Genomic DNA, 12,886 nt, shown 5'->3' on the forward strand with positions numbered 1-12,886 from the left:
AGGGAGACCCCGGGCCCCCCATTTCCCATGTTGGAGGGAGACCCCGGGCCCCCCATTTCCCATGTTGGAGGCAGACCCCGGGCCCCCCATTTCCCATGTTGGAGGCAGACCCCTGGCCCCCCCTTTCCCATGTTTGAGGCAGACCCCGGGCCCCCCATTTCCCATGTTTGAGGGAGACCCCGGGCCCCCCATTTCCCATGTTTGAGGGAGACCCCGGGCCCTCCATTTCCCATGTTGGAGGCAGACCCGGGCCCCCGTTTCCCGCCTTCGGGGCAGGCCCGGGCCCACCTGTGCAGCGGCGGCAGGTCGGCGGCGTCGCTGGCCGGGTCGGGCGTGTTGGGGATGACGCCCAGGATGGTGCTCTGCAGCGACGTGCCCTTGAGCAGGCGGCTGCGCACCAGCTGCAGGTTGCGGGCCGAGTCCACGCTGGTGCGCATGGTGGAGCCGGGCAGCAGCACGCCCTCGTGCGTGAGCAGCAGCGGCAGGCGGCCGGGGATCTGGATGGGGCTCCCCGACGACATGGCGGCGGCGTGCGACCGAGCCGCGCTCCGCTGTGCCCCCGCCGGCGCCGCCGTGCGACCTCCGAGCCCGGCGCCCGCACTTCCGGTCCGGCGCTACGGGCCGCCCCGGGGCTCAAACGCCGCCGCTGCGCGCCGCCCCCTGGCGGAGCCGCGCGTCGTAATTACGCGAAAAGAGGCGCAGGCCCTGTGCGCCGGGGCCCGCTCCGGACCTCAGCTTGCTCCTGGGCCTCGCTCACCCAGGACACCAGCCCCCTCGCTGTGCTGGACGGAAGGTGGCGATCACAGCGGGTGGAGATGCTTTTCCCGTCCAGGGCGAACCGCGCTCCGGTGTGCAGAAGCGTTGCCAGGCCGGAGCAGAGGGTCCCACGCACCCTGCGCTCAGGGTCCCCCGTGGGCGGCGTACACATCAGTTCAATGACAACCGCCGGGAAGTCTGATCTGTAGACCCCACTGAAAAGGCGCCGTTTCCCCCCCAATGTCCCTTTCTGTGCCAGGATCCCACTTTCCCTTCCGTTGTGATGACACCTCAATGATTTTTTTATTTTTATTTTTCTCTTTTAAAAGCTCGGCACTTTGGGAGTCCCAGGGCCTTATTTTATGGAATGCCCCTCCACCCACCATGGACAGGTTGCCGCTGTCATGGCCAGACAGTGCAGGGGGTGGGTGCCCTGTGCAAGCACAGCCGTGTGGGCGGCGGGAAGTCCTTCCCAGGGTCCGAGGAGGCCCCGAGCTTCGCACTGAGAGGGGGCAGCCCCCAGGGACCCGGCCGGGCAGGAAGGGCGGGGAGGGCAGGACACCAGGCAGGAGAAGCCACGCGTGCACCGCCCTGTGCTGGGGAGCCCGTGGGATGCTTGCGGACCAGCTCCTGGAGTTGGCTGAGCTTCCCAGTCCCACGAGCTGAGAGGCTCAGTGGGGTCAGGTTAGAGAGGCCGGGCTGCCCCAGAAGGAGCGGGGCCTTCCCCTAAGCCTGACACAGCTTCACATTCCTGCCTCATGCTCCCCAAAGCCGCCCCTGGTGTGAGGAATGGAGGAGGAGGGGTTGGAGAGGAAAAGCGGGCGTCAGTGAGGAGGTGGGTGTGCGCTGAGGGAGGTGGGTGTGAGCTGAGGGAGGTGGGTGTGAGCTGAGGGAGGTGGGTGTGAGCTGAGGGAGGTGGGTGTGAGCTGAGGGAGGTGGGTGTGCGCTGAGGGAGGTGGGTGTGAGCTGAGGGAGGTGGGTGTGAGCTGAGGGAGGTGGGTGTGAGCTGAGGGAGGTGGGTGTTGAGCTGAGGGAGGTGGGTGTGAGCTGAGGGAGGTGGGTGTGAGCTGAGGGAGGTGGGTGTGAGCTGAGGGAGGTGGGTGTGAGCTGAGGGAGGTGGGTGTGGGTGTGAGCTGAGGGAGGTGGGTGTTGAGCTGAGGGAGGTGGGTGTGAGCTGAGGGAGGGGGGTGTGAGCTGAGGGAGGTGGGTGTGAGCTGAGGGGGGGGGGGTGTGAGCTGAGGGAGGGGGGTGTTGAGCTGAGGGAGGTGGGTGTTGAGCTGAGGGAGGTGGGTGTGAGCTGAGGGAGGTGGGTGTTGAGCTGAGGGAGGTGGGTGTGAGCTGAGGGAGGTGGGTGTTGAGCTGAGGGAGGTGGGTGTGAGCTGAGGGAGGTGGGTGTGGGTGTGCGCTGAGGGAGGTGGGTGTTGAGCTGAGGGAGGTGGGTGTGAGCTGAGGGAGGTGGGTGTGAGCTGAGGGAGGTGGGTGTTGAGCTGAGGGAGGTGGGTGTTGAGCTGAGGGAGGTGGGTGTGAGCTGAGGGAGGTGGGTGTGCGATGAGGGAGGTGGGTGTGAGCTGAGGGAGGTGGGTGTGCGCTGAGGGAGACCCCACGGTGGAGAACGGGCCAGCTGTGCCAGAAGCGGCAGGAGAAGGTGGGGCGTTAGCATTCAGTGCACGGCCGCGATGGCCCCCCGAAGCTAGTGGGGCCAGCAGGAGGAGGAAACCCTAAGAGCCGGGAGGGGAACAGGAACGGACGGCCTGGGCGGAGCGGGAAGAGAAGGGCCTGGCAGGCGCCCCTGCCCCCTGGGCTCCCAGCACCTGCCCCGGCCTCTGAGCCTCTGGCCTTGGACTCGGGCCGCCGTTTACCTTGCTGCAGGGCCCCGGCCGGTTCACAGGCCGTTTCGCCATCTGCAAACAGCCTGGGTCTGACCACATTCACCACCGTGACCTTGGCCCCGGGCGCTGGCGGGGGAGCTGGCCTCTGATTGCCAGGCTCGTCCTGGTCCCCACCCCGCGGCAGCCACGGCCTCGCCACTAACCACAGTGACCAAACCAGCACCGGATCCCTGGTTCTCTCTCCCTCTCCCTCTCCCTCCCTCTCTCTGAAATCAATAAACATATATTTAAAACAATAAAGAGAAACCAACGCAGGGAATGCTGATGAGGCAGGTGCAATTGGCAAGTGCGGGTGCCCACAGCCCCGCGGGGGGAGGAGCAAAGGGACATGAGGAGGCATTCTCTCCACAGTGGAAATGCTCAGCACCGTCACGGGGAGTTGGCAGAGGAGTGCAGACCTGCCCGGCCCCACTCTGGGCCGCTCCGGCCCCCTCTTCCTCGTTAGCACAGGGCAGGGCGTCCCTGCGGGAACCGCCCTCCGGCTCTGTGGCCACCGGAGATCAGTGCCCAGCGGCCGGGTGCCAGCCTGCATGACTTGCGATCTAGAACTTGCTGATGCCACCACCACCCTCCCGCCCCCACCCCTTTCCCGGGGAGCTTTGCGCAATGAATAAACAGAAGAGGCACAAGGGGCCTCCCCCAGGGCCTCGCTCTGCGAAATCAGGCCAACTTTCAATGTCTGTATTGATGGCAGAGAGGAGGAGGGAGGGGGAGAGAGATAAACATCAACGATGAGAGAGAATCACGGACCGGCTGCCTCCTGCACGCCCCCCACTGGGGATCGAGCCCGCACCCCGGGCCTGTGCCCTGACCGGGAATCGAACCCTGGCCTCCTGGTTCACAGGTCGGCGCTGAACCCCTGAGTGTCCACTTTTTCTCTCCATTCCTTCAGAAATACTCCGCACACTACCCGTCTCCTCGCAGGGCAGGGCTGCTCGGGGAGTGAGTCTCAGACTCAGGAAGGCGAAGCAAAAGGCACACGAAACACGCGGCTACCCAAGACTCCTGAGTCCTGCCCAGACCCCCTGCCCAAGTCTGGAAACCCGGAATCAGAAAATGGCACAGGCACCTGGTGCCCCTCACTCATCTCCCGCCCACTCCTCTTACTGAGCACCTGGCGGTCCTTCCAGCCCCGCGGTCGGCAAACTCGTTGGTCCAGAGCCAAATACCAACAGGACAACGATTGGAATTTTTCTTGAGAGCCAGATTTTTAAAAAAATATATATTTTATTGATTTTGTATAGAGAGGAAGGGAGAGAGATAGAGAGTTAGAAACATCGATGGGAGAGAGTCATCGATCAGCTGCCTCTTGCACACTCCCTACTGGGGATGTGCCCGCAACCAAGGTACATGCCCTTGACCGGAATCGAACCCGGGACCTTTCAGTCCCCAAGCCAACGCTCTATCCATTGAGCCAAACCGGTTTCGGCGAGAGCCAAATTTTTTAAAACTTCTTCTAATGCCACTTTTTCAAAATAGACTTGCCCAGGCCGTGGTGTTTTGTGGAAGAGCCACACTCAAGGGGTCAAAGAGCCGCATGTGGCTCACGAGCCGCAGTTTGCCGACCACGGTCCTAGCCTGTCCCGTGGCCCAGGTCTAGGGACTCAACAGTAAGCAAAGCAGGCTAGTCCCCCGTTTAGCCAGAAACGAACGCGGAGCAAACAGGATTGACGTGAAGGCACAATTACAAACTGGGGTATGAAAAGAAGCATAGTTTGTTTTTAAGAAGTCCTCACCTGAGGATTTTTAGGAATATATCTTATTTATCATTATTATTAAAATATATTTTATTGATTTCAGAGAGGAAGGGAGAGGGAGAGAGAGAGACAGAACATCCACGATGAGAGAGATTCATGGGTCGGCTGCCTCCTGCACGCCCCACACCGGGGACAGAGCCCATCACCCGGGCAGGTGCCCTGACCGGGAATCGAACCCACAACCTTCCGGTGCACAGGATGATGCCCAACCAACTGAGCCACCTGGCAGGGCAGAAGAGGCGTAGTTCTGTGGGCAGGCGTGGCATCTGATAGGAGACTGACCTGGCCCATGGGGAGGGGTGGGGAGAGGGGAGTTAGAGAAGGTTTCCCCCAGGGAAGCCTGCTGGGGCCTGAGAAGATGTTAAAAAATAGGGAGCCAAGCCCGACTGGCAGGACCCGGTGGCTGAGCGCTGACCTAGGACCCAGGCGGTCAGGGTTCGATTCCCGGTCAGGGCACAGGCCCCAGTGGCGGGCTCCATCCCCCGTAGGGGGCGTGCAGGAGGCAGCCGGTCCATGATTCTCTTTCCTCATGGATGTTTCTCTCTCCCTCTCCCTCTCCCTTCCTCTCTGACATCAATAAAAACTTATTTAAATAAATAAAAACAGGGAGTCCGTCCATCCCGGGCAGAGGGCCTCGCCGGGCCTCCCTCGCACTCTGCCCGCGGGGGCGGCCGCCTCTCCTGCCGGCGCGGGGCTGGGTCTCAGCGCCCCTGCCCGGTGCCCCGTCAGGTTCTCCGGTTTGGGAAGACGAGGACTCGGCAGGACGATGACCCGGCGGAAGCTCGGCTGGGTGCCCGGCTCCTCGGGCGGCGGCGTCGTGAACCTCGGCTTCGATGTGGGCGATGGGGCCGTCTCGGGACTCAGCTACGTGAGTACCTCCTCCCGCGAAGCCCCAGGAAGCCGAGCAGGAGTGTGTGTGTGTGTCTCCTATTCATCCGACCCGGATTTTCTTTAAAAGCACCTCGCGCTCCTGTCATTAGATGAATCAAAATCCTTGGTCACCACACACCTTGGTGGCTCACGCATGTGCGTGTGTCCTCCATTACCTACCATCTATGCCTGCGCTTATAACAACACGGGTGGGGTCCCGTGGCCCGGCCGGTGATTGGCCCGGTTGAGGCCATCCCGCCCGGTCCCGATCAGGGCCGATAGGGGCCTGCTGGCTAAGGGAGAGACCGTGGGAGGTTGGCCTGCCACAGGAGATTGTCTGTGGGAGCACGCTGACCACCAGGGGCAGCTCCTGCATTGAGCATCTGCCCCCTAGTGGTCAGTGTGCATCATAGCAACAGGTTGTTCGGTCAACCGGTTGTAATGGTTAGGCTTTTATCTATCTATCTATCTATCTATTCATTCTAGATATATATACAATATATATATATATATAAATAATATATATATATATTATAGATATAGATATATATTATAGATAGATACTAAGTGTCTCTAGACCCATTGTGACACACCAGCTTGGACCTTCGCAATCACATTCAGCTGGTGGTCTCCCCTCCCCATGTCCCTCTCCCTGAAGGAACCACTGTCTGAAACCTTTTCCCATCGACACTTTCATTTGTTGATTGATTTATTTATATCGGGATGTGATTGACATACAACCGTATGTTAGCTTCAGGTGTACCACATACTACCTGGCATTTGTATGTGTTGTGACGTGACCGTGACAGTCAGTCTGGTGAACACCCGTCAGCACACGCAGTCACACATCGCTTTCTCTTGTGATGAGACATGTGAGCTCTCCTCTCTCAGTGACCTCCAAACATGTAGCCCACGTGCCTGGCCACGTCCCCAGCACTTCTCCACTGTGCAGCTGGGCGTCTGTGCCTTTTGGCCTCCCCCCATTTGCCCACCTGCCCGCCTGCCCACTTTGCCTCGGGCAACCACTGATCTATGTTCTGTGTCCGTGAGCTCCTTTTCCGTGTTTTAAAGATCCCACCTGTCACCCTGGCCGGTCTTGTTCAGTGGATAGAGCGGTCAGCCCTCAGACCATGGGGTCGCGAGTTCAAATCCCAGTCAAACATGTAGCTGGGTTCCCAGTTCATCCCCACCCCCATCCGGGCCCCAGCGAGAGGCAACCCACCGATGTGTCTCTCTCACCTCGATGGTTCTCTCTCTCTCTCTTCCCCTCCTCCCTCCCTTCCGCTCTCTAAAAGCCAGTGGGTGGGATAGAAAAGGGGTTCTGCTCTGTCTGTCTCTCTGCCTGACTCCGGGGCCCTGAGGAGCTGACGGGAAGGAGCCACCCCCGGGCCCAGCGCCAGCTCCGGAGGGCACCTATGGGTCTGAAACAGATGCTCTTTCGTCCTTTCTTTCTCCAGAGAACGTACACCCCCGAGGACGGCCCCGGGAGCCCGCACGCCCGGGAGCCGGAGCTGGAGCCGGAGCCGGAGCCGCCGGGGAGCGCGGCCGCCCCGCCCCCGGGGAAGTGGGACGCCTGGAGGATGCTGCTGCCCTTCCGCCCCAGGCCCAAGTGAGTCCGGGGAGGAGAGCCTGCCCGTGACCAGTCACCTCCACCCCGGACCCGGCCGCACTGCCTCCCCAGGACACACCGCTCTGCTCTCCTTCCTTCTGAATACACTTACTGAGTTCAGAGAGGAAGGGGGGGGGGGGAGAGAGAGAGGGAGAGAGAGAGAGAGAGAGAGGGAGAGGGAGAGGGAGAGAGAGAGAGAGAGAGAGAGAGAGAGAGAAGAGAGGAGAGAGAGAGAGAGGAGAAGAAGAGATAGAGACTGTGAGAAGAAATCACTGGAACCCTGTTCATAGATAACTCAACGGCTTCCCTCCGCCCCTGTCAGTATCGAGCCCCCCTACCCGGGCCTGTGCCCCGACCGGGAATCACACTGAGTCCTCCTGGTTCCCAGGTCAGTGCTCCAGCCCTGAGCCACGCCGGCCGGGCCCTTTCCTTCCTTTTGGAATGGGCCCCCGCTCACAGGTGCGCTTGCCGTTTCTGGTGTTTCCCGATCGCCTCGCGGTGCCTCGGCTGCAGCACTGTGGCCGGGCAGGGCCCTCCCTCCCTCCTCATCCCGCCCTCCCGCCCCCCCGCCCCGCCCCGGCCGAGCCCGCGCTAAGGCGGCTCCTCGCCCGTGGCTTCCAGGCGTCCGTCCCCCCAGCCGCTGGACGACGCCGGCCTGTTCTCCTACCTGACGGCGTCCTGGCTCAGCCCACTCCTCCTGGGCCGAGGCGGCCGGCAGCGCCTGGACCAGAGCACCGTCCCCCCGCTGTCCGCGCAGGACGCCTCCGACCGGAACGCCCGCAGGTGCAGCGCGCTGGGCACGCCGGGACACACACACAGACACACACTCACAACACACACACTCACCCCCACACACACAGACACACACACACAGACACACACAGATACACACACTCACAACACACACACTCACCCCCCCACACACACACACAGACACACACACACACACAGACACACAGACACACACAGACACACACAGACACACACTCACAACACACACACTCACCCCCCCACACACAGACACACACACACAGACACACACAGACACACAGACACACACTCACAACACACACACTCACCCCCCCACACACACACACAGACACACACAGACACACACACCCAGACACACACACTCACAACACACACACTCACCCCCCCACACACACAGACACACACACACAGACACACACAGACACACACACTCACAACACGCACACTCACCCCCCCCACACACACAGACACACACACAGACACACACAGACACAGACACACACACAGACACACTCACCCCCACACACAGACACACACAGACACACACAGACACACACAGACACACACAGACACACACACACACACAGACACACACACACACACACACACACACACACACACACACACGGTCACAGAGGTGCTCACAGGAGGTGAGGTGGATCCTCCTCAGACAACCAGGGGCTGTGGGCTCTTCCCTTGTGGCAAGAGGCCGACCTCTGGTTGGAAAGCGCTTTCTTACTTTTATTTTATTATTATTTTAAAAATGTATTTTATTTTTTACAGAGAGGAAGGGAGAGGGAGAGAGAGCTAGAAACGTCAATGAGAGGGAAACATCGACCAGCTGCCTCTTGTACCCCCCTTACCGGGGATGTGCCCGCAACCAATGTACATGCCCTTGACCGGAATCGAACCTGGGACCATCCAGACGCTCTATCCACTGATCCAAACCGGTTTCGGCTCTTATTTTAATTTATATTTTTTATTGATTTCAGAGAGAGGGAGGGAGAGAGAAGCATCAGTGATGGGAAAGAATCATGGATCGGCTGCCTCCTGCATGCTATGAGTCCAGCCCGAAATCTGGGCATGTGCCCTGACCGGGAAATGGAGCCATGGCCTGCTGGTTCATACACTGACACTCAGGCCCCGAGCTGCACTATACGCCAAGGCTGTGGGTTCCATCTCCGGCCAGGGCACACACGAGAACGAACCGATGAATGCATAGATAAGTGAAACAACACTTAACGAAGTTTCTCTCTCTCTTCCCCTTCCTTCCTCTCTCTAAAAACCCTACACAGCCGGGACCGGTGTGGCTCAGTGGATAGAGCGTCGGCCTGCGGACTGAAAGGTCCCGGGTTCGATTTCGGTCAAGGGCATGTACCTTGGTTGCGGGCACATCCCCAGTAGGGGGTGTGCAGGAGGCAGCTGATTGATGATTCTCTCTCATCGATGTTTCTAGCTCTCTATCCCTCTCTCTTCCTCTCTGTGAAAAATCAATAAAATATATATTTTAAAAACCCTACACAATAAAGAGCTAATATGCTAATTAGACCAAACAGCCAAACGACCTTCCGGACAACCTTCCGGTGAAGCCCAGGCTGCGGGGGCCGAGCCCCTGGCATGCACTTCGTGCATCGGGCCCTCATCAGTACATAACAAACAGAGAACATAGATAAATGTAACACATGGACTTCCTGGGAGCTTGATCTGGCCAGCTCGCCGTAGAGACGTATTTTGGGAATAATCAGAGAGACGAATACAAACGGGTGCTCAGCCTCATTAGGGAATGGCTGTCACCGCGTCATTACACGGCCCCACGGCCGTCCCCCCCAGGCTCCGCCGGCTGTGGGAGGAGGAAGTGTCCAGGCGGGGGCTGGCCAAGGCGTCCGTGCTCCGCGTGATCCTGCGGTTCCAGAGGACCAGGGCCCTGGTGGACGCGTTCCTGGGCGCCTCCTTCGCCCTCATGAGCGTGCTGGGGCCGGTGAGCGGCGTGGGGGCCGTGGGCCGGTGGGGTGTGGGGTGGGGGGGAGGTGGGCCGGTGAGCGGGCGTGGGGGAGGTGGGCTGGTGGGGTGTGGGGTGTGGGGTGTGAGGTGTGGGGTGTGTGGGGAGGTGGGGTGTGGGGTGTGGGGGGAGGTGGGCCGGTGGGATGTGGGGTGTGGGATGTGGGATGTGGGGGGCGGTGGGCCGGTGGGGTGTGGGGTGTGGGGTGTGGGGGGAGGTGGGCCGGTGGGGTGTGGGGTGTGGGGTGTGAGGTGTGAGGTGTGGGGTGTGGGGGGAGGTGGGCCGGTGGGGTGTGGGGTGTGGGGGGAGGTGGGCCGGTGGGGTGTGGGGTGTGGGGTGTGGGATGTGGGGTGTGGGGGGAGGTGGGGTGTGGGGGGAGGTGGGCCGGTGGGGTGTGGGGTGTGGGGGGAGGTGGGGTGTGGGGGGAGGTGGGCCGGTGGGGTGTGGGGTGTGGGGGGAGGTGGGGATGTGGGGTGTGGGGGGAGGGTGGGGTGTGGGGGGAGGTGGGCCCTGCGTCGGCCCAGCCGGGGCCCTCGCCTGAAGGACAGGAGGCCGGAGGCCCGGACGCTGTGTGTTCCAGGTGCTGATCATCCCCCGGATCCTGGAGCACTCCCAGGAGCGGCGGGGCAGCCTGGCCCAGGGCGTGGGGCTGAGCCTCGCCCTCTTCCTGAGCGAGTGCCTCAAGTCCCTGAGCCTGTGCGCCTGCTGGATCGTCAACCAGCGCTCCGGCGTCCGCTGCCGCGCCGCCGTCTCCGCCCTGGCCTTCCAGAAGCTGCTGCAGTTCAAGTCCCTGACGCACATCTCCTCGGGCGAGGTGGGTGCGGGGCGGGGCGGGGTGGGTGCCGGGCGGGGTGGGTGCCGGGCGGGGCGGGGCGGGGCGGGTGCGGGGCGGGGCGGGGCAGGGTGGGTGCCGGGCGGGGCGGGTGCCGGGCGGGGCGGGTGCCGGGCGGGGTGGGTGCGGGTCGGGGGTCGGTGCGGGGCGGTCAAGGTGGGTGCCCACCACAGCAGTTACCGGCCTGCTCTGGGGCGGGAGGAGGGCGGGGAGGAGCCTGGCCCAGGGCCAGCCCCAGGGCAGAGCAGCCGGAGGGCGGACGCCCGGGTGCCCCCTCGCGGCAGAGGCTGGGGCAGCTGCGCGGCGGGTGAAGGGGAGAGGGGGTGGCCCCTGACCTCGCTCTCCGGCCGCGGAAGGACCACAGGCACTGACAGGCTGCGCGGCCGTAGTGGGGGACACGGGGGTTTATGCATTTCACTCCAGTCTCCCTGCTTTCCTGTGGCTTGAGGAGCACCGATGACTTTTTATTTATTTATTTTTTTAAGAAAGTTTCTTTTCTAAAAAAAAAAAATGTATTTTTAGTGATTTCAGAGAAAAAGGGAAAAGGAGGGAGAGAGAGAGAGGAGAGAGAGAAACATCGACAACGAGAGCTAATCATGGGCCGGCTGCCTCCTGCACGGATGGAGCCCTGACCGGGAATCGAACCCTGGCCTCCTGGTTCACAGGTGGGCCAGCCCCAGAGCCACGCTGCTGGGCTCACGGTGACTTACATGGAGGGCCATCTAGATGTTGAAAAGGCGGCTCTGCTTTGGCTCCTTACCCTCAGATCAGCCGCCTCGGAGCCTGGCTCCAGCCCCTCCTCAGGCCCCCCTCCAGCCCCCGGTGGCCCCTGCACCTGCCTGGCAGGGTGACCTCCAGTCCTCAATGCACCAGCCATGCCCGCCTCCGCCACGCCCTGCCCCTTGAAAATCCCACCGTCCTCCGGGCCCAGACTGGCGCCCTGCCCCTCAGGAGAGCAGCTCTGACGCCCCCTCACCCCCCAGTCCCCCCGCGCACGCTTCCGGCTGCCCCTCCTCTGAGCCCCCTTCAAAGGCACGGACGTCCCCGGGGCCTGTGTGGCTCAGGGGCTGAGCATCGACCTATGAACCAGGAGGTCACGCTTCAGTGCCCGGTCAGGGCACATGGCCAGGTTACTGGCTGGATCCCCAGCAGGGGGCAGCCGATCCACGGCTCTCTCCCATCATTGTTATTTCTATCACCTCTCTCTCTCTCTCTCTCTCTCTCTCTCTCCCTTCCTCTAATCGCGACATTAAAACAAAGACACAGCCCCTGGGGCTCCGGGGGAGGTGACCCCCAGCCTCGGGCCGCTGTCTTTCAGGCCATCAGCTTCTTCACCAGCGACGTCAACTACCTGTTCGAAGGCGTGTACTACGCCCCCCTCATCTTCCTGAGCAGCTTCTTGCTGCTGTTCTGCACCATCAGCTCCTACCTCACGCTCGGACCCACCGCGCTCATCTCCACGGCCTCCTACCTCCTGGTCTTGCTGCTGATGGTAAGGCTGGGGGTCCCCGGAGGGCCGGGCTCTGCGATGGGGTCCCTCCGAGCGGACACGTCGCCTCGCGGAGCTGGGGGGGGGGGGGGAGGGCGCACACTGGCTGCTCAAGGAGCGAAAACAAACGGGCAGACGGAGGCGGTGCTGGGGTGATGCGTGCCCTAGGTGACGCAGCGGAGGCTCCCCGCCCTCCGTCCCGGAAGGGGCTGTGGCTGCTAGAGGCTTAGGGTCCCCAAAGGCAGACTTCCTTCTCTTTCTTTCTTTCTTTCTTTCTTTCTTTTAAATATATTTTATTGATTTTTTTTTTACAGAGAGGAAGAGAGAGGGATAGAGAGTTAGAAACACTGATCAGCTGCCTCCTGCACACCCCCTACTGGGGATGTGCCCACAACCAAGGTATATGACCTTGACCGGAATCGAACCCGGGACCTTTCAGTCCCCAGGCCGACGCTCTATCCACTGAGCCATCCGGTTTTGGCCGGACTTCTTTTTAGTCAGCGCAGCCTGGCTCGGCCAGGAGAGAAGGCCCCCCCCCCCCGCCGGGGTGTGTGAGGCAGGCCCTCGAGGGGGCGCGTTGGAAAGCCTCTGGGGGGGGGGGGCCTAGAGCTGAGTGTCCGTGGGGCGCTCGGTGCAGAGCTAACCAGCGGCCCGCTCACACCTGGCGCTTCCCTCCGGGAGCCCTGGCCCGCACCCCCACGGCCCTCCGTGCGCCCGCCGCAGGCACTGCTGACGCTCCTGATTGTGAAGAAACAGAAGCACACCGCGGAGGTCAGCGACCAGCGCATCCGGGTGACCAGCGAGGTCCTCACCTGCATGAGGCTGATTAAAATGTACACGTGGGAGAAGCCGTTCACAAACATAATCAAAGGTACAGCTCGGGCTTTCTGCGCGGAGCCCGTGGCTGTCCGGGG

The 12,886-nt window shown here is 61.7% G+C and overlaps 2 protein-coding genes across 2 annotated transcripts in view; one reads left to right on the forward strand and one right to left on the reverse strand.

Moving 5' to 3' along the window:
* Positions 1 to 607, reverse strand: part of LONP2 (lon peptidase 2, peroxisomal) — a 32,264-nt gene extending 31,657 nt beyond the window's left edge. The window contains exon 1 of the mRNA XM_036440543.2: positions 289 to 607. Within this exon, the coding sequence (XP_036296436.1) occupies positions 289 to 521 (233 nt within the window). The 5' untranslated portion in view covers positions 522 to 607. The remainder of the gene's footprint in view (positions 1 to 288) is intronic.
* A 4,526-nt stretch (positions 608 to 5,133) lies between these two features.
* Positions 5,134 to 12,886, forward strand: part of ABCC11 (ATP binding cassette subfamily C member 11) — a 32,842-nt gene continuing 25,089 nt past the window's right edge. The window contains 7 exon segments of the mRNA XM_045582905.1: positions 5,134 to 5,270; positions 6,730 to 6,881; positions 7,503 to 7,664; positions 9,483 to 9,630; positions 10,232 to 10,465; positions 11,802 to 11,975; positions 12,696 to 12,843. Coding sequence (XP_045438861.1) covers positions 5,169 to 5,270; positions 6,730 to 6,881; positions 7,503 to 7,664; positions 9,483 to 9,630; positions 10,232 to 10,465; positions 11,802 to 11,975; positions 12,696 to 12,843 — 1,120 coding nt within the window. The 5' untranslated portion in view covers positions 5,134 to 5,168.

Source organism: Pipistrellus kuhlii, unplaced genomic scaffold, assembly GCF_014108245.1.
Source record: "Pipistrellus kuhlii isolate mPipKuh1 unplaced genomic scaffold, mPipKuh1.p scaffold_m20_p_17, whole genome shotgun sequence".
NCBI classification, from domain to species: domain Eukaryota; kingdom Metazoa; phylum Chordata; class Mammalia; order Chiroptera; family Vespertilionidae; genus Pipistrellus; species Pipistrellus kuhlii.